This window comes from Arabidopsis thaliana, chromosome 5 (genome assembly GCF_000001735.4).
Source record: "Arabidopsis thaliana chromosome 5, partial sequence".
Taxonomy (NCBI): Eukaryota; Viridiplantae; Streptophyta; class Magnoliopsida; order Brassicales; family Brassicaceae; genus Arabidopsis; species Arabidopsis thaliana.
The window spans coordinates 24,942,158-24,962,754 of NC_003076.8; the positions used below are offsets into that span (position 1 = coordinate 24,942,158).

At 33.0% G+C, this 20,597-nt stretch overlaps 6 protein-coding genes and 1 non-coding gene across 11 annotated transcripts; 3 read left to right on the forward strand and 4 right to left on the reverse strand.

Moving 5' to 3' along the window:
- Nucleotides 1–11: 11 nt before the first annotated feature.
- On the reverse strand, nt 12–3,930 carry AT5G62110 (Homeodomain-like superfamily protein). 2 transcript variants are annotated; one of them, NM_001345525.1, is made up of 12 exons: nt 3,877–3,930; nt 2,613–3,288; nt 2,398–2,514; nt 2,208–2,300; nt 2,009–2,128; nt 1,793–1,912; nt 1,592–1,684; nt 1,406–1,498; nt 1,217–1,309; nt 1,069–1,119; nt 759–875; nt 12–238 (listed from the first exon to the last, which is right to left on the reverse strand). In NM_001345525.1, the coding sequence occupies exons 2-12, from the start codon at nt 3,252–3,254 to the stop codon at nt 182–184; spliced, it is 1,596 nt and encodes a 531-aa protein (NP_001331402.1). In that variant the 5' UTR covers nt 3,255–3,288; nt 3,877–3,930; the 3' UTR covers nt 12–181. The 2 variants fall into 2 exon arrangements, with proteins under 2 accessions (NP_001331402.1, NP_201017.3); NM_125604.3 differs by lacking the exon at nt 3,877–3,930 and adding an exon at nt 3,329–3,488 and having other exon boundaries at nt 2,613–3,229.
- An 867-nt stretch (nt 3,931–4,797) lies between these two features.
- On the reverse strand, nt 4,798–6,068 carry RR23 (response regulator 23; the record flags this gene model as incomplete). The annotated part of the gene is made up of 3 exons (NM_125605.1): nt 4,798–4,952; nt 5,070–5,201; nt 5,918–6,068. The coding sequence occupies 3 exons, from the start codon at nt 6,066–6,068 to the stop codon at nt 4,798–4,800; spliced, it is 438 nt and encodes a 145-aa protein (NP_201018.1).
- A 2,038-nt stretch (nt 6,069–8,106) lies between these two features.
- AT5G62130 (Per1-like family protein) lies at nt 8,107–11,205 on the reverse strand. 4 transcript variants are annotated; one of them, NM_001203663.1, is made up of 7 exons: nt 10,579–11,075; nt 10,245–10,352; nt 9,896–9,974; nt 9,442–9,703; nt 9,170–9,366; nt 8,894–9,081; nt 8,107–8,814 (listed from the first exon to the last, which is right to left on the reverse strand). In NM_001203663.1, exons 2-7 carry the CDS (start codon nt 10,267–10,269, stop codon nt 8,528–8,530), a joined length of 1,038 nt encoding a protein of 345 aa, NP_001190592.1. In that variant the 5' UTR covers nt 10,270–10,352; nt 10,579–11,075; the 3' UTR covers nt 8,107–8,527. The 4 variants fall into 4 exon arrangements, with proteins under 4 accessions (NP_001190592.1, NP_568951.1, NP_001330741.1 ...); NM_125606.3 differs by lacking the exons at nt 9,896–9,974; nt 10,245–10,352 and having other exon boundaries at nt 8,138–8,814; nt 10,664–11,205; NM_001345527.1 differs by lacking the exons at nt 9,896–9,974; nt 10,245–10,352 and having other exon boundaries at nt 8,138–9,081; nt 10,664–11,205.
- Nucleotides 11,206–12,058: 853 nt separating this feature from the next.
- Nucleotides 12,059–13,346, reverse strand: AT5G62140 (ATP-dependent Clp protease ATP-binding subunit). The gene is made up of 2 exons (NM_125607.4): nt 12,776–13,346; nt 12,059–12,687 (listed from the first exon to the last, which is right to left on the reverse strand). The coding sequence occupies exons 1-2, from the start codon at nt 13,217–13,219 to the stop codon at nt 12,406–12,408; spliced, it is 726 nt and encodes a 241-aa protein (NP_201020.1). The 5' UTR covers nt 13,220–13,346; the 3' UTR covers nt 12,059–12,405.
- A 2,621-nt stretch (nt 13,347–15,967) lies between these two features.
- On the forward strand, nt 15,968–16,656 carry AT5G62150 (peptidoglycan-binding LysM domain-containing protein). Its single transcript, NM_125608.4, has one exon. The coding sequence runs from the start codon at nt 16,168–16,170 to the stop codon at nt 16,474–16,476; it is 309 nt and encodes a 102-aa protein (NP_201021.1). The 5' UTR covers nt 15,968–16,167; the 3' UTR covers nt 16,477–16,656.
- Nucleotides 16,657–17,949: 1,293 nt separating this feature from the next.
- Nucleotides 17,950–19,707, forward strand: ZIP12 (zinc transporter 12 precursor; the record flags this gene model as incomplete). Its single annotated transcript, NM_125609.2, has 2 exons — nt 17,950–18,561; nt 18,651–19,707. The coding sequence occupies 2 exons, from the start codon at nt 17,950–17,952 to the stop codon at nt 19,104–19,106; spliced, it is 1,068 nt and encodes a 355-aa protein (NP_201022.1). The 3' UTR covers nt 19,107–19,707.
- A 620-nt stretch (nt 19,708–20,327) lies between these two features.
- On the forward strand, nt 20,328–20,441 carry MIR399c. The gene has a single exon (NR_143366.1). It is a non-coding gene; the product is annotated as a microRNA ath-MIR399c precursor (primary transcript).
- The last annotated feature ends 156 nt before the right edge of the window (nt 20,442–20,597 follow it).

Genomic DNA, 20,597 nt, shown 5'->3' on the forward strand with positions numbered 1-20,597 from the left:
TTCACAAATTACTTAAATAGCATCCAAATTGAATATGAGTCATGATGACAAAAACAACGTCAAAAATTGAAAACAATCTTAAACCAAAACAACATCCAAATTTTAAATAAAATCTTAAACAACATAACAAAGTTATCAAATATTAATCTGATACTTTCAAAAGCAAAATTAAAAGATTTTCTTAAAACATGTCGTCAACATCCAGCATAAAGTTCATGAGGCCATCATCCTTCCAATCCTGTATCAGAAAACATAAACTAGTAAATGAATTTGCTATAAGAAATTAGATCTAGTACACACGTGACATTTCATAGACTACAAATACTATTAGACTCTTTATATTTCTATAATTGATATAAAAATGAAAATATGGCATCGGTGTATCATTATAGTTTTTTTTCTCAAAAAGTAAGAATTTTCTAGGATTCAATAAATTTTGATGAGAACTATAACCAAAATTAACTTTATTAAAGTAGAATTGTAAAAGTTTAAATACATCATCAAATGGCAATGAAACATCTATCAAATCTGCACCACATTGTTCCTCCTATGCAATTAATATTCAAACATCAATTATTTGCTATATCATTGTATATATATCAAACCAATTTCGATAAATTACGTAGACTTCAATAAAACCATATTTTTTATATCAATCGTTTGTAAGTATATTTCAAAACTCAAAATTACGTAGACTTCAATAAAACTAGAATACAACTTATAACTAAAATTATTATTGTAAAAATTTAAAAGATTACCTGATCAAATGTCAATGGAACATCAGTCAAATCTGTAACACCTTGTTCAGGAACATCAGTCAAAATCTCAACATCTTGTTCTGGAATATCAGTCAAAGCTGCAACATCTTCTTCCTCCTATTCAACCAATGTTCAAATATCAATTATGTGTCATATCTATATTGTACACAAAATTGGTTTAATGTATATATATGTATGATTATATTATTTCTTTCAAAAATTATGTATAATCCAATAAAATTCAAAAATTAATTATAAGAAAAAATTAATTTTCCTAAAATAGGATTGTGAAAGTTGAAAAGCCTTTTACCTCATCAAATGTAATTACAATATCCATCATATCTACAGCACCTTGTTCTTCCTATGGAGTAAATGTTCAAATATCAACTATTTGTTATATCACTACACACAAAAGTGATTTAGTATAAAAATATATAGATATAGGTATTTACAGTTACCTCATTTATAATGTTCACGTCGAGAGTAGTAAAATTCATTTCAGAATTAGCAGCAATAGAGTTCAATGTTTCTTCATTAAAGTTGTTATCCACCTAAATCATAGATTACATATGATTAAAAAATTTGTATCCATATAAATATATACTTTAGTGTAAAAATATATAGATATAGGTATTTACAGTAGTTACCTGATTTATAGTGTTTACGTCGAGAGTAGTAAAATTTATTTCAGAATTAGCAACAATAGAGTTCAATGTTTCTTCATTAGAGTTGCCATTCACCTAAATCATAGATTACGTATGATTAAGAAATTTGTATCCATATAAGTATATACTATAGTGTAAAAATATAAAGATATAGGTATTTACAGTTACCTGATTTATAGTGTTCACGTCGAGAATAGTAAAATTCATTTCATTATTAGCAGCAATAGAGTTCAATGTTTCTTCATTAGAGTTGTCATTCACCTAAATCATAGATTACGTATGATTAAGAAATTTGTATCCATATAAATATATATTGTACATGAATTATTAATTATTATACGAAAGACATGTAATTGAAATACGACTTACGTTATTAATGCTCAAATTATTAATATCCTCAATAGAATAACCAGCAAGAATTGCATTCCTTTCGAATTGATTATCGTTGGCAAATTCAAAATTTACACCACTCAACACTTGACCTTGATGCTGCTCAGATTACCACATATAAGTCACAACATTAGATTTATATACTGTACATGAATTATTTATATACGAAAGACATGTAATTGAAACACGACTTACGTTATTAATGCTCAAATTATTAATATCCTCAATAGAATAACCAGCAAGAATTGCATTCCTTTCAAGTTGATTATCGTTGGCAAATTCAAGATTTCCACCACTCAACACTTGACCTTGATGCTGCTCAGATTACCACATATAAGTCACAACATTAGATTTATATGTGTTTGTTAAAAAAAATTCATATCTGTAAAGTTACCTGATTTACAATGTTCATGTCAAGAGTAGGAAAAAGCATTTCCAAATTAGCAGCAGTAGAATTCAATGTTTCCCCATTAGAGTTTAACTTCACCTAAATCATAGATTATGTATGATTAAAAAACGTTTAGTGCATATCGACTTACATTGCACATATATTATTTATGCTAGTAATGGAAAGATTCACTTACGTTATTAATGCTCAAATTATTAATATCCTCAACAGAATAAGTAGTAAGAATTTCATTCCTTTCCAGTTGATCATCGTTAGCAAATTCAAGATTTTCATTATTCACTAAACCTTGATCCTGCTTAATTATCACATAAAAATCACAACATTAGCTTCATATATAAAAAAATAATAAAGAAGGTTGAATTAATTAATATCAGTTATAAGGTAATTTACCTGATTCTCAACAAAATGGGAATTAATCGTATTGCCAAGAAATGGGTTGATGCTTTGATGATCATTGTATAGGCTTAGATTCTCTAATCCAGGAACCAACTCATTTGTTTCCTCGTTTAAATGACTTAGTGACTGATCCTCGAATGATGAAAATGGAGAAGAAAACCTCGAAGTTGAACTTCCATGATTACTCATGTTGTTTTCATCGAAATTCCAATTCATACTACCCAAATTTTGACCAAGAGAGACATTACCATTAACATTAACTCTTTCTCTACCAAGTCCAACCAGATTTCCAACTTGATCAGTATTGATACCATTGTAGTTACTATGCATGTAACTAGTACCAAATTCAGGTTCCATACCGACAACATCATTTGGTATACCATATTGTCCAAAAGAAGGAACTTGAGATGTATCAAGGATGCTTGTAGAAAGCAGACCATCCGTTTGTGAAATTAAATTGTGATGTGGCTGAACCTTGTTGTGTAAGAACGATGAAAATGGAGAGGAAAACCTCGAAGTTGAACTCTCATAGTTCCTCACATCATTGTTGTTGAGATTCCAGTTCATGGCGCCTAGACTTTCACCAAGATGCCCGTTGCCATTACTATCAACTATTGCTCCACCAAGTCCAAGCATGTGACCATTTTTATCTATACTTATTCCAGCATAACTATTACACATATAACCAGTACCAAGATTAGAGTTTATACCCGAAATGTCGCTTGGTGTACCATATTGTCCACGCCTAGGAACTTGAGACATTTGAGATGTTTCAAAAGCGCATTCACTTTCTTCATTTAAAGGCAATACACCCCTCGAAAATCCGACGCTTTCTCTCATAGGCGACAAGTTAGATTCGGGTTCGTTCAAACCATAGATGGATCCATCGTACATGGAGTGGATAGAGTCATTGTTATTCAAAAGGAGGCTAGATTGACCAAGAGTATCACCAATTTGGGACTTAAACAAATTTTCCTTAGTTAGACCGAGATAATTATACGAGCATTGTGGGTTGATGTTGCTAGATGATTCAAAGTTGGATTTCATGGCTTTTTTTGATATGTCGGCTTTTGTGACATTAACCTTAAACCTTCTCATGTGTTTCCTATACTTCTGTGTAATGGTCAACAATTCCAATATTCGTCATATATTTTATGTTGATGTAAGATATATTATCCAACAATAGCATTGATTATGTGCTTTGAAATTCGATTGACATATGGTTCTGAATTCAAATAATGTTTATAGAAGATCAAACCTGTAAATGGCTGGCTATTTGTGATCTTGTTATGCCTTCCACATTCATATATTGTAGAATATTCTTAGGCACAGCCTCTTCAAAATGACATCAAACACAAAGCAAGAGATAAAGCATTAGCGTGTGCATATATTAAAATAATTTGACAAATGCAAGTAAAATAAATTGTAAAGAAATTTCGACAGAATGAAATTTATTTTAGATCTACTTTGCAAATGAATTAAAAGGTAAGAATCAAAAAACAATAAATGATAAATATAAAATATGCAATACGTCAGCCCTAACTTATTTTGTATTGCATTGTTTTATATTAGTCAAGTAAAATTGTATTTCATATTTAAGATTAGTTTTGGTCCTTTGGTTTAACAATTTTAATGTCACGATTGGCATATTTCCTCGGTTAGTTAATGAATAAATAAGATAATCAACTAAACTTTTACCGAACGCATCATATCAGCCCTTACTTGCAAAAATAACATTTTTTTGTTTAACAAAACTTACAAAAATAACTATGAAAATATAAAAACATATCATATGATTTGCAAAAATGATACAAAAATTAAAATTTATGGTCAATCAATACTTACATACAACCTAAAAAGAATAGAGACAGGTATCTTTTGCAAGTAAGGTATATTTGAAATGAACACGAACACTACAAGAATCAGCCAAAGATTTATCGATCGAGTAATATCAACAAACAAAAAAAATCAAAATCGATCTACACTATAGACTTCAATAATATTCTATTTTTTGGTGTTAAACAATGCAATAACGATATCATCTATCGTAATTGATATTTAATCATATAATTATTGCATATTGTTATTAGATAATTTTAACTAGCATCAATACTTTTGTAGACACTAAAAAACTGATAGTATGTTCCTTTAATTGTTGTAGTAGTAAGAGAAGAGAACTTTAATACTTACTAGCGACACCAAGGCTTTTAAGAGCGCTCATGAATCTATGCTGAAGAGGTTTTGTCCATTTGAGCTTAGGCTTTTCTCGAAGCCGTAGCCAATCATCTGGATCGTCGGTCACATTTTGTCCCGAACCATTTAAATTGGTTTCTCCTATATAAAATCGGATAATATATAAAAACAAGATAAGTTTACATTAGTGCAAGAATAAGGAGGATGTTTATTATTATTTGTCACATAATATTCGTATGTATCAATGGATATTATTACCGTTCATTCTATGGCGGAGAGCTTGTTGACATACAACGTTGAGGCTGTTGAGATCACGACGTGAGATTGGTTTATGCATGAAACAAAGAGCTCGACGAAACAACTCCTCGTGCTCAATGTTCCTGTATAGATCTGCTGATATCACAGTCATAATCATTCAAAAACACACACAAACAAAATCGGAAAAAAACTATCGTTAACATCAGTTAAGAATCTTAATTAGAATAACATTGCATAAAGAATTCTTTTGTTTTTTGCTTCTAGCTAGTGTTATTTTCTTCTTCTACGACACTGACCTCTTGGATTCTTCTTGCTTGAAAAACTCAAATTTTCTTCACAAGATTTTTCTTATATCATTTTATCTATGTGATAAGAGTGACAATTATACTCTAAAGACTAGAATACCACTGCTTAGCTGTAATTTTTAATCTAAAAACAGAATATGGAATGAGAAATTTTTTATTCCTTTTAAGATATTACCCGTTTTATTACAGGTCAACATTTAATAGGAAAAAACGAATTCTCATTTTGCTTCTAGGCAATATTTGCTAATATTTTTAAAAGACAGGTCATTTTTAACTAATAAGGTTTCATACTAAATATCCAATCATAATTACAAGAATAAATTTTATTCGATTTCTGTGTCAACACTCATTACTTCCCTTTTTAATTAAAAATAACAATGACCAATAGTTATCCTGTTTAATCTGTCACCGCTCATCACTTATCCTTGTTTATATAGGAATTTTTCTTTTACAGCAATATTATACTATGATATTTTAAATTAATTTAAAAAAAGGGAAGAAGAATAAGTAATTGTCAAATAAGTGGAAAAAAATTGCACATACCAATAACAGGCAAATTCCCAAATTCTTCATCAATTCTCTTTTTTAGCTGAACACCATTCAAACCAGGCATATGGTAATCGGTGATTACAACATCTATATTGTTGAATTGAGTAAGCGTAGTAACTGGTTCTGACGAATCTTTTGCTGTCATTACTTTGACTTCCCCAAATAGTTTTTCTATATATTAAAACAATTAAATAACTCATATATATGTTGAACAAACAATAAAACAAAAATAACTATATGTTGGTCAAGAAAATAAATTACACTATATAATATGAGAAATGTGTGTATGGGTTAGGCAGACCCGGCCTTGAAATTAGAAAATTGATCAAACACCAGCTTCTGGCCCATAATTAAAAATGTCAATATTCTTGAAAAAATCATTAATTTTCGTTTAAAAAAGAAACTACATAAAAGACCAATATTAATTCATCTGAAATAGATACTTGTTAGAAATAATTAGAAAGAAAAAAAAAGATTCACGTTTTACATGTATTTACAAACATTTGAATTAGACGAGTTTTGTAAGAATATTGTTTTTCTATCGAAGCTATTTTCATAAGACAAAATAACGACATGTTATTTATGAAGTAGTCGATTAATCGGAACACATATTTTCTATAAGGAAATTAATTAGATGAAAGATAATGATTGTTAATTATATGCAAAGTTCAAACTTATATGTATAGTAGTTAGTAGTAATATTATACATATAAGGACCATAAACTAATTGAACTCCTCTATCCTCCAAAAACAAAATTGAACAAATAACTCGATAACTAAACGTAGCTTTATCCCTGCAGACATATATATAAGATCTTTAATATCATGTGAGATCATTACACAAATTTGTGAGAGTAAATGAAAAGTTAGATATGTGCTTGTTATCGAAACGTTGATCGCATGTCTATGAACATATCAAAAAAACAAATATGTATGTAAAACCAACAAAACAAATAAACAAATATGAATGAAAATGAAAATCTTCAATTCTTATGCGAAAACGATAAATTCAGAACGTAGCCAAAACATAGTTCAATAGTCAGAAACTCACGATAATGATTATAGCGTTAGTTCAAATCGTAGCCAAAACATACAGATTTCTTCTTTCTTTTTCTTTTGCAAACACACTAATGCAAACTTAAAACTAGCTCTTAAGGTAACCCTTGGAACCAATATATATGGACTATAAATGTTAGAAAATTAGCTTTAGTAGAAAGATTAAAGAGGGAGAAAATTTAGTGTTTATAATTAAATCGTGTATCTAAAAAAAGTTACATTGGGCAAACCAAGAGTATCATTTGGTTCAGCTAAACCAAGTCAAATGACCTTAACATAATTTATTTATTTTTTGTTATTTTTTCTTTGCTATTAAGTAATTCGTAAATTTTTGGATCAAACCAAATGAAGAAAAAGAAACTAAAAAAAAAAAAAAAAGACATGTTACAAGATTATAATTTGTGAGGGCCAAAACCGAAATTATACCAAACCAAATCAAATGGTATATATTTTTTATATAATTAAACATCTCTGGAAAAAATACCACTACTTGAGCACTTTATGTTAATTTATATACAAAATCTAGACAAAATTAAGAAGATTTAAAGATATTTACAATAAAGTTTAGTTTCTAATTTTCGGATTTAGGATTGCTTGTCTATCAGATTTTTTGACTTCTTAGTTAGATTTATTAAATAAATATAAAACAATAACTTTGTGTTAATTACATGTGTCTATAATTCTGAATATACTTGCTATATGTCTATTTTTATTTTTGTAAATTAGGTGATAGATGTAGTAGCTATGTCTAAATTTATTTTAAGTTTTTAACTAATAAAACTAAACTTTAATTGAACTGAATTTGTTGTTTTTACTTTTTAGCTAATTACATGTTTCTTTGCTAAGTACCTAAGATAGCCTAATTTGGGACAATCTTTGCAAAAAAAGACGCATTGGTATCTTCGTAGAAAAGTGTTGTATTTTATCGCACTTGTTAAATAAAAATCTCGTGATTTTTTAATCATTTTTGAAAATACATAACTTATTTCCAAAATTGTCACTATATCAAAAATATTTGCAAATAATGAGTAAAGTCATTCACTATGTCTAATTCTCTTTTCAGTATTAAAACTTAACCCTCATTGAACAGTGTTTGTTCATAAGTTCATTTCAACTAGTTAATGGTGTTGGCTAACTAGGGTTTCTTTGCTTAAGAGCCCAAAGTAACCTAAACGAAGTAAAGGAATAAAAAAACAGATTAATAGAACATTTTTTTACATTGAGAAAAATGATAACTAGAAAAGGACTTTTGATTTGAGTCAAAGGGCGGGAAAATGAAACTGGTGATCCTAAAAGATCGGTCCCTCTCGACGGTAAAACTCTCCGGCCGACAAGCCTTGAGAGCAAAAACAAAAAACCAACAACAACAAAAATAATACATAAAAACAGAGAGAGAGGAAGACCCCAAAAAGCGAAGCAGATTCACCACAGAAGAACCAAAAACATTGCTTCTTCTGCGAAAACACGCCTAAAAACAACTTCTGAACACCGGAGAAACTCGCCGGAAAAATATAAGATAAACGAGACTTTTGTATCATTTGTTCATGATCACTTGGATTTCTTGAGATTAACGGTGGTTCTGAAAACTGCGTCATCGCAGACGAAACTCCACCAAAGGTAAGAAAGAGGAATCCCTGCACCGCGCCAAAGAGCATGAGCATCGATGTAGCCTTTGTACGGAGGGAAGTCGAACATTCTAAGACACAATGTGAGTATGCTCGAGATCAAGAAAGCTCTTAGCTTCCACTTTGATGGATGTGACGTTAAAGCCGCCCATAATCCCCATACTACTAGCTCTATTCCTCCAATCCCGAATATAACTTTCCAGTGAAGCCCTGCAATATAGCTCATATGCATTTCAAGAAACCCGTGTTTTCGTTTCGTAATGTAAAGTATATCCCTAAAGAACCATACCTTCATCGAGGTTGTAGAAATTAAGGTAGAGAATATGAGTTGCAACAACCGCAAGAATAGGTGCAGTAACCATGATTTTGACAGATTGATCTTGAATACTGAAGGACCGGAGTATTGCTAGAATAAGCGAAAATCCGGCTAATACAGTAGCTGAAGAGTAATCTAGCCTCTCCGTCAATTCAACATCTCTATATAACATAGTTCAAAGCAAAAAAGGAAAACATATAAGTGAGAATTATTTGACGAACAATCTTGGTATAGAAATAGGAATGTTACCTGCTATGACAAATACTACTCCAGAAGAGTGAATTCATTACAATGATGGCGTAGATATGCACTATTCCATTGTACTCGTAGTACGTTTTCCGATTTGGCTGGAGAGGCAATTTATAGTAAACGAGGATGAAATATGAGACCCATCCTTGAAACTGCATTGCAAGATCCAGAGCAGAGAAAGCAACAGAGACAGGTTCCTGAAAATATACAAATAGATGAGGAACAATACTTAAAGCTGAGACTTGTAGAGAGAATTGCAAAGAGAAGATTACCTGAATTCCGTAGACATGTTTGAGTGGCCATTTACCGAAATACTTGGTAGGTCTCTCTCCGTTTCTTTTTCTTTCTTCTTCTCTTGTCATCATGCATTCGTACTGACAATCACTTTGGCAATCCCATTGTTTCCATCTCAGGTAAAGTGGCTCTTGCATGTACCATGGACCGTCAATGGCTTTTCCATCAGCTGAAAATTTACAGTGTTGGAAGCAAGTATCCCCCACGCATCCAGTTTTCTGACATTGATCAACACATGACCTGGAAACCAATTAGCACATTAACACTAGTCTCTTCTTAAACTCAGCAAAAGCCAAAAGTATAAAGCAACCGAGGATACTCTAACAACAAAACTTTAACCATAGCCACTCTATGACACTAACATCCAACTAATTTCTCGAACTAAACCTTTGCCACGCTATGTAGCATTACACTAACACACACCCATAAGACCTTATTACAACAAACCCTGTCTCTAATGCAACATCAACCGGTCTAGCTAAATCGTAGTAAGCTGCCTTGAAACAAATTTCTGAGCTTTTTCATTTCTAATTAGGCTCAAGATAGATTAAGCTGTTTAGATGGCCTACAAAGCAAACAACAGAGAGACAGAGAGAAAGACAAGCTTCCACCCAACAAAAAAGAAACACCTAACTCCTCAAAAGCCACTTGCAGCATAAGTCCCTATCTAGTTTTTTGCCTTTATAATCTTTCCAACAAAAGCAATGACCCTACTACAGTGAAAATGAAGGGCTTGTGGAAACACACAAAGATCTCATCTCTAACGTGTCCCAACTCTCACCACACACAAGACTAAAGAAATTCATTTGGAAAAGTCAACCACATAGTTCTAATAAGCTCCTCCTACTTGAGTCACTCCTTTGTTAGTGGCTCTAAATTTCCACCAAACCTGTGAAACTCAATCCATACCTTACAAGTAAAAAAATCTGAACTTGTATCCTAAAACAGAAAGATCATTAAAGCTAAACCGAGAATTTGAGAATCAACTGCCAGAGTTATGCAATCAATGAATCTAACGGTCGACTCTGACAGTTAAATCAAAACATAGCTCAGCATTTATAATGTCAGTAAGCAATAACAGAAAGCTAATTAAGAAATAAAGTTTGTATTTTTACTTCTCCAAAGATATGAATAAAGCAGAGAAGAGCCGTGAATTGAAAGAAGCGATCTTAGAAAAGGAGAAAGGAGAAGACTTTTTACTTGTAAAGAGAATCAGAATCTCCTTCACTAGCTTCAAGTGTTGAAACAAGACACGATACCACAATAATAAGCAGAACCCATGGCAGATTTCGCGCCATCCGATTACCAAAAACAGAAGAAAGTAGAGAGTAGAGAGAAGAAATAGAAGAGAAGAAGAAAGGAGAAGCAAAAAGACAAAAGGAAGAAGCTTTCTCGTAGGGAAATTTCTAGAGAGCAGAGTAAGTCGGTGGGTGATCGGAGGAATTGAATGGGTTAGGGTGTGGCAGTTTCTTCTTGTCCATCAAATTACGGAGACAGGTGGATGCATAGAGCCAGAGAGAGAGAGAAGAAGAGAGAGATCTCGCTGCGGCAAAAGAGAGAGAGAGAGAGAGAGAGAAATCCCGTGAGGGTGAGAGAAGGAGGAAGTGAAGAAACAAGCGCGTGACGAAAGAGAGAGTGACGCGTGGGAGTTGTAGTGGTCACAGACGTCGACTTCTTCTTCAGACCATCCATTTCTTAATTTTTTATTTCTATCTAATTTTGAAGCTAATTTTTTATTTATTTAATCTATTTAACATACTCAATGACAAAAGAAGTTTATCTTCCACCAAAAGTCTTAGGAAGTATTCTGACTTTTTGGTTAAGAATCTATGACAAATAAGAGAAAAAGAAAACAAATGTATAATAGTTTAGATAACGTGAAAACAAATAAAAACGATGACAAATATTGTAATACATGACAACACGATGATTCCACAGCCTCACGTTCAAGACCTGCGCGTGTAGAAGAAAACGAACTTGTCCCCGAATTTTTGGGAGGAAATTTTCCTTAGTTTTGATTTAAACTGGTTTTATTTTTGTTACTATTAATGTTATAGTTAATCTCTCCTTTAAACTACACACGAGTCCCCGCCAAAATAAACAAAGAATAAAAAGTCAAAAAACGAATCAGTAGATTTGTAGTTGCGATCAATCAATAATCTTTAAGCATCATCGAGTGATACGACACACACACAAAAAATCATTATTATCATTGTTATTAGTTACAATCATAGAACTAAAAGAGAAGAAATATTTGTTTTGAAACGTTAGTAAAAAGAAGATCAAACATGATATTATGTTGCACGTGGTAATTAGTGTTTGCCAGAGTTTTGTAGGACTTGTGAGGTACGAGGAAGATTTTATTCCATTTTCCCAAACTCGTATCTTCTTCTTCTCTTAACAAATTTACATGTAACTTCTTTTTCCATTTTTCCAACCAATTAAATTATTTGAACAAGTGTAACGTAACCCTTTTATGTGCATAAAACACGGCAAACACATTGGAACCTTGGCTTATACTACTATTAAGAGAAATAGACAAATAAGCTGAAATTTGGAGATAAGTAATTTTTACAGTTTAGACTTTAGAGTTTATATATTAAAAAAGTCTCTTTCGTCACAAGTAGTCATCTACAGTATTCAATCAATTCTCCAACAACAACAAAAATCATCAAATTACAACGTCGGTCAAATAAACTATATAAATTTCGTAATCACAATGCACAAACAAACAAGTGTTAAGATATGTGTCAATTCGCATTTACTTCTTCAAGCTGTAATTTGTTGTGTTCCATGCTCATCATCACCCATTATCTCATCTTTTATTTTCCATGGCCACCCATTACATATTCTTTATTCAAATCCTAAGTGTAAGACTTTTTTTTAAGTAAACAAATAATTAATCAACTTCAACTCAAATATTTATGGTTTATCATTAAGATTCAAGATTGATTATCAGAGACTGAAATAATAGCTTGTAGATCGGCGAGACACTCCGCCGGAAGAGAGAGGAACGTGTTCATAAACAAATCGTCGATGGTCTCAACTTTCGCGACGCCGACGAGTCTACACTTTCCTTCTTCGTCCAGTCTCTCTCCTTTCCCTCTCTTGTTCTCTCCTATCGATTCCTCCGTCGTCAACACAGTTCTCACCACCAACGCCGGAGCTCTGTATATCCCTCCTCCCGCCGTGAAAAAGAACTTCGCCATAAACTCCAATTCCACCTGTAAAAGAAATCGAACAAAAACAGAGGATTATGGAAACAGAGGATTTCTTGACTAACAAAAAACAGAGGATTTAGGAAATATTCACCTTCCCGGATTCTTGGTTGATAGTTCCTTGGAAAATCTCCGGTGAGATATCGATTTTTAGAAACGGTGGCAATGGAAAGCCGAGAAACTTCGTGGTTTGGCTAGTGAGAGAAGGAATATAAAGAGTGGCCACATTGAAACAAACAGACAATTCAGAGTTTGATGCTCTGTTTTTGTCGTCGATTTTCTTGGCGGTTCCGGCACCAGAGCCACCTAGAGGAGAGTATTCGAAATCGGGATATCTGGAGATGCCAAGCTTACCTGTTCCAATAGTCTTGAAGCTGACACTGTAGAGAGTGTTGGGAAGCTGTGTTGTGTTGGGTTTTGGGTTTAGGGAATTTGAAATTAGTTTGATTTGGTTTTGGGATTTGTGGTTAATGTATCTTCTTGGGGATTTGTAATTGTAGATTGTTGTTGTTAAAGAGTTTATTTTTGTTGAAGCCATGTTTCTCTCACTATTAACAATTGTTATGATGTTTTTGGTTTGTTTTGAATCATTTTGATTGAAGAAAGCATAAATCTTATCGTCACAATTTTTATGTGGCTAGTTTCTAATGTTCATTCACCTTGAGATTCTACATTTCTTGGAATATCAATGTATTTGTGTACATGGGCTCAATAGGGTCAATTAACGTCAAAAAGAAGAAGAAGAAGAGATTATGGGTCAACTACATTTTACTCATTTTTGGGCTAAATATCTCACATGCTGGTGGGCCGTGGACTCGTGGGTTGGTTGGACAAAAGTCATAAAATAAAACTTCTCTAAAACTAGCTACAGTACTACATTTACAAAGTTTTTGAACCCCCACCTCAATAAATTTTTATTTCCTCCATTTATTACCCATGTAACCTTCATCCACAAAGTCAAACTCATAAATTTATCCGGGTAAAATTATACTTTTGAGAGTGATATGTTAGAATTTGGTAGTGAATTATAAGGTTAAGTTTTTTACCCATTAACCAAATTCGAATCTTGTTTAGGAGGGGGTATTTTATCCAGTCCGGTTCTTGGACTACGAGACATAGTTCGAATATCGTGGATAACAGTAACAGAAACAAAAATATTGACTTGTATGATATATATTTTGTCAAACTGACTTGTATGATTGATTGTATAATTCAAATTTCCATCGCTTAAACAAATTATCAAATTGTATAGTAATGAAAGGCAATGTAAAGAATGGTTGGTAATATATAAACTTCTCTAAAACTCTAAAAAAAGGAACAACAGCCATCTAAAAAAACATTAAAGACAACTATTGATACTTGTGTAACGTTTCGTGCTCAAATATGTGCATATGAAACACTTAATGGATGCTTATAATAAGAAGTAAGACTTTCCGCCGCTGTGGAAAATATAAACCCATAGAATTGGGACTGCTTTTGTAGAATGTGGACCGATCGGACTTTGTCAAATTTCGTTTTAACCGTTGGTCCTCCTTTCGCTTACTCATTTTCCGCACGCCATTAACGATAAAGATTCCCATTATTTTTCGTCGTCAAATTTGTCTAATCTCAACCATATTCTTTCACTAACATCATTTTTTTCTTTCTTACACTTACATCATATTCCCCAATCCAATTGGAAATCAGCACGATGTACTAGTCTAGTATCTTCTAAAAGAAAAGGATTAAATTTGAATTTAATGTGGTGATGTTCTTTCACGCCACGTTTTTGTAAGTTTGCAACACCATTTTGGGGTTTTAACACCTTATCACCTTATGACGACCAAAAAAAAAGTTTTTATATGCTAAACTCAAAACGTTTCAAAAGTCGTTTTTTCTAAAAGTGAAGTACATTTCGTCGGTTAGATGAACCAGATCCACCACCTGCTACGTATATATTTGGCTAGATGTTTCTTTTTCACTTTTATTTTCTAAGGTTTTTGTAACGTACTTCTTACGTTATTACTGAAATAGGATCGAGATTAGGAATAAAAGACTTTGCTACGCATTTATCACTATGTGGAAATTTAATTAGACGGTTATAGGAGAAATCCACTTCTTTCTTCAAACTTGTCGAAACGTATAGTAGCCTACTTGGTTTTCTCACCCATTATCATTTATCAATGATTCATAATAAATTTTTAAATTTAATATACAAAACAAAAATAGCTAGTTGAACAATTTCAATCAATTATATAAATTCTCAACTCATCGACTTGCATCAAATGTTATGACTGGTTTGGTATATGCACGACAGGACAACCGATACAATGACAGTTGGTTCCAAAAAAAAAGTTTAATCCTAAATATATGAATAATCGAATCGATCAATAACACGTTGACAAAAAACGAACAAATAATCACACTGATGAACCACTTTATAATGAACAGAGAATTTTGTAATCTGAAAATTTTGAAAGTCAAGAGGTTAATCAAGTAATTATAGAAAGGTAGTTGTAACGTTGGCTTTTGTGGAACTAATAACTTACGTGTCTTTAAACGGCGGCTACTTTGGAAGGCTACGTTTCTTAATTTGAACCTCATTTTCTCCATTTTCCTTCGTTTATACGATATCTTTTTCAAAAAAGTGACCCAATAACCACACATATAACATATTTAGTATAACTTTGAATATAAACGAATCAATGATATCTGAATTTTATTTTGATTTTGATCTTGATTTTTGTTGTTTTTTGTCGAGGCTATTGCCTTGCCACTTTGGATGAAGGAACCCGGCTAAGGTAAGACCCCCTGCCTAATATTAGCCTCCGGCGAATTTTGCACTCAGAAATTACATTATGTTATAGTTTTGGAATTTTAGTTTAAATTTGTAAAAGTATTAAAACAATTGGTCAACTATTATATTAATTAGCTCAAGAGTGCTTTCAAAAACATATCTTAAATTTAATAAAGAAATATTCCAATATCTTAACCAGTACTAAAAGAGAAGATCAGAAAATTTCTTATAAAACTTTAATCTAATAAAATCATCTACGACTCTACCATTCAATATTTTTTTGTTATTGTTTTATTTACATATTTCTTTTAATATTTACATATCTCTTTTCCTTTTTGCTAAAAAAAAGTTGGCATAAAAATTACTAAATTTTAAGCGTAAAAAAATAAAATTAATTATTGTCTATTGCCATTTTTGGAGGATGGATATGATTTGGAGGAATAGTTAAAGAAAGTGCTAAAATCTCCTTTAGTGAGTCACAACCGTTGACCTTCACCGCAAGGCACAAGAGACCAAGTCTCTAACCCAACACAACACAAAACCCATAAACTGAAAAGACTAACCTACCCTATCTTGCCATATAAATCCCTCTCGAGCAACGCATGTTAAATAAACCTAATTTATACATTCATTCTCAAAGTCAAAAGGAGACAGGGAGAGAGAGAGAGAGAGAGAGAATTCAAAGCGTTTTTTTTTTATAAATTAAAGGCATGAGAGGTTCAAGAACAGGTTCTTCAGACATGAGTGCTTGGTGTTCTGCTGTTGTGTTATTGTCTTTAATACTTTTGTTATCTGTTCGTGAAAACAACGCTTCTAATTCGATTAGAGGTTCTCAATTCTCAACGAAACCTTGTGAGGAGATTTACATCGTCGGAGAAGGAGAGACACTTCACACCATCGGCGATAAATGCGGCGACCCGTTTATCGTGGAGCGAAACCCGCATATCCATGATCCCGATGATGTCTTTCCAGGTCTTGTTCTCAAGATCGCACCTTTTTACTTCAACAGGAAATTGTAAGACATATAACAAATACGTTTCTTTTTTCTTTCTCTTTTCTCTTCTTTTAAAATTTTGTTTGAAGCATACTTTACCTTAAGTATGTATGTATATATTACTAAAGGATTCAAAAATAAATACAGAGATTTGAAAGAAACAGAGCAAAAACAGAGTTGTGTACCGTGAGTTGATTATTCATGTTTTGTGGGTTTACAAGTTCATTTAGATTTAGGTGTATATGGTAATTATCGATGATTTTTGGTCTTTGGGGTGGAAAATTTGATTAAACAAAATTAGTAGCTGATGAATGCAATAACGAAACGCCAAGTTAGAAAAAGGTCAACGACTTTACAGTCTTTACTAGTGGCAAAATATCAATAAAGGAGTTATGTTATTCTACAAATAAAAAGCTTCATCGTTTAATAATTCTTCCACTTATAGAATTCTCGTATCCAAAGAGGACAGATTATTTGATGAATAGGTGTGCTATATTCAATGATGTGTGAATTTATGCTTAGAAACTCGTGGATGAAAATATGAATTTTATTGATATATACGAATTTCAAAGAACAATAGCCGCATGGTTTGTGTCTCTTGCTATAATCCAAATAAGGATTTTGTTTTGGCAAAAACCTTAAGAAATTTTTACAAATACATGGTCAAGTTGCCCATTCCCAATCCATATCAGTTCTTCAACTTTCGAGCCCTAAGCCATCGTTTCATTGACTTGTAATGTGGGTCGGACCTGATTATGTTGGAAACCCAAACTTGAAATTTTTGCAAGTGGGCTTAAAGTTTTGAAGTTTTTTAGCGATATGGGTAAGTAGGGATTTTATGGATCGCATAGTGGATATCTTTAAAGTTAGAATTGGTCGCATGATGCCCAATGAGTGAATTATGTCATTATGTTACCTTGATTTCTCCCTGGTCGAAGAGAACTTATTCGTAGGTTTATCGAATTTGACATAATATCATATGTTCCGAGAATGCTTTAAAACTTCATATTCTGTTGCTTGTTAATGTAATATGATGTATTATTATCACAACAATAAAGTATTATCTGAACGTTGCCTCATTCGTCCCGTTACAAATAATTATGTTTGAAATATATATATGCAAGTCAAAAATATCTCATTCTCAATTAATTACATAACTATTCAAAATTATCACCAACTCTAGTTCTAGACTTCCTTTTTTGTATGCAATATTCCAAAAACTAATAAACTACACACCTAGACTAATTATGTCGTCATCTCCTAACACTATAGCTTCTAATTTCAAAAACAAAATTCCCAAAGTAAAAGTAAAATGAACATTATTACCGTGCATGTCGACATTACTCCCAAAGAATTGCACAAAATCTCCAAAACCTCTGTAAACAAGAATCTCTTATATATAAGAAACGTGAGTTGTTCGCTGTTACAAACCCACAATCAAAGCCACAAAGGAAGAAGAAGAAAAAAAACAAACCCTAACTTTTGTCAAAAGTAAACGATGAGTAGATTCCGTAAAACCCTAGTTTCTGCTTTCGTTCTCTGCTTGGTTATTTTTCCTCTTCTAGTCTCAGCGGCAGAGGAAGAAAACCAATGCGGCGGATCCAAAGGTGGCTCTGCTGCGGAGAAAGCATCGGCTCTTAAATACAAGATCATAGCTTTCTTTTCCATCTTAATCGCCGGAGTATTTGGCGTCTGTTTACCTATTTTTGGCCTCAAGACGGAGAGCAATTTCTTCATGTACGTGAAGGCATTCGCTGCCGGCGTAATTCTAGCCACCGGCTTTGTCCACATTCTTCCCGATGCTACCGAGAGTCTCACGAGTTCGTGCCTTGGAGAAGAACCACCGTGGGGAGATTTTCCGATGACGGGACTCGTTGCCATGGCTGCATCGATCTTGACAATGTTGATTGAATCCTTTGCTTCAGGGTATTTGAACAGATCTCGCTTGGCGAAAGAGGGTAAGACTCTGCCGGTGAGTACAGGCGGAGAGGAGGAACATGCTCACACTGGCTCTGCTCATACTCATGCCTCACAAGGACATTCTCATGGCTCTCTTCTTATTCCCCAAGATGATGATCACATTGATATGAGGAAAAAGATTGTAACTCAGGTACGTTAAAGTTTTTGGAAATTCTTGATTTAGATAAAGACAAACCCGTATTATTAGTCACATGTTGTCTATTTTTCTTATGGTGTTAGATATTGGAATTGGGGATTGTGGTTCATTCAGTGATAATAGGAATATCTCTAGGAGCATCTCCAAGTGTGAGCACAATAAAGCCTCTCATAGCTGCAATTACTTTCCATCAATTGTTTGAAGGTTTTGGCCTTGGTGGTTGCATCTCTGAGGCAAAGTTTAGAGTAAAGAAAATTTGGGTTATGTTGATGTTCTTTGCACTCACGGCACCAATAGGGATAGGAATTGGTATTGGAGTGGCGGAGATTTACAACGAGAATAGCCCAATGGCCCTAAAAGTTTCCGGTTTTCTTAATGCCACGGCCTCTGGAATCTTGATTTACATGGCGCTTGTTGATTTGGTAGCTCCACTTTTTATGAACCAAAAAACTCAGAGTAGTATGAAGATACAAGTAGCTTGTAGTGTATCTCTTGTTGTTGGTGCTGGTTTGATGTCTCTTTTAGCTATTTGGGCTTGAAAGTTTTAGTTATTCTTGCTTGTTTTTTGAGATTTTTTTTAGAACAGTGAAATTACATTTCAATTCGGATTTTGATACTAAGACAAACCAGTCAATTCCATTCATGAATGCTGTTATATGGGAAAGAGAATGTAAATCAGTCTGTAAGTGACACACGTAACTCTCCATGACTCCATCTCTGATGAAGAAATACAAAACCATCTAACTTACCTGCAAATCATTCGAATGCACGCTTTGTATTTACTATGATATTGTATTTGCTTGAACGCTCTTTAATTACCTCTCCTATGATGCATGTATTACCACAGTAGAACCCCTACCAACAAAATAAAAAAGGTAAAATCAGTTACTAAAAAGATTCTACAATAGCTATGAAATTGTAGTATGGAAATCTTGTAAAGCAATTACTATATGAGAAAGAGAATGTAAATAAAAAAACACTAAGCTATGAAGATGTCTATCTCATGACGTAGAACTCAAGGAAGTGAACAAAAACTACTTGGAGGACAGAGTAAATCACTCCACAACCAGCTAAACAGAGTAAGAAATGAGATTTGGCAGCAGTTGAGAATTGGATGATTTTGTAATGAGTCAAATGATGACTTTCAACTTTGGCTCTTCATAAAAGCATAAATCAAGAGAGATCATATTCTTGTCAAAACGATCCGTTTTCAACTTCTGGATATTCATGGAATAACCCCTTCAAATAGGATATGCCAATTTATCAGTTTATATTCCAATTCTTCCACTTCCATAATAACCAGTCTACATTTTAATTATCTTGAAACCAAAAGAAAAAAAGCCAAGATTAATTTCCTTTTTCTTGAAAAAACAAAGCATTCAAGTACTCAGGCGCATATGAAACATATGAAAAGTAAAATGCTTCAATAGTAGAGACAGACATGCCTTGGAACCTTGGTGGGTAAAAAAAACATACTTGAATGGCTTCATAATGAAGCAAAATAATGAGAGAACATGAGAAGCATCATCATCAAAAGCCAACACTTCAAAAAGAAAAAAATGGATATGGATATCCATGGGAATAACCCCATCAAAGCATCTTCTCCTTTTTCTTCAAGCACTCAAATGTCAAAAAGGTCACCACTTTTATTAAAACTCATATATATACACTGAGCCATTAGTCCATGAATAACCAACCAGCCTTCTCTCAAAGCAAACCAAAAAGAAAAACCAACATTGAAAGAGGAAGTTACGATAAGCGGAGCAGTAATAGGGCATCTTTCTATTGGCAGGCGACTTGGCTATTTGTATCTTTTGTGTTCTTGACTATTGGCTATGTCACTTGCCAAAGGAGAGTTGCCCTGTCACTGCTTCCGCTTAAACACAGTCTATAACCGGTTCTGCTAATATCAATCCTTCTTTTGGACATGTCCAAAGCCGAGATTGATTGATAGAGAATTGGTCTCTCTGGCTACAAAACTAGTGCGGTTCTCTCGATTTAAGTTTTAATAGCATTCACTTTGCACATTG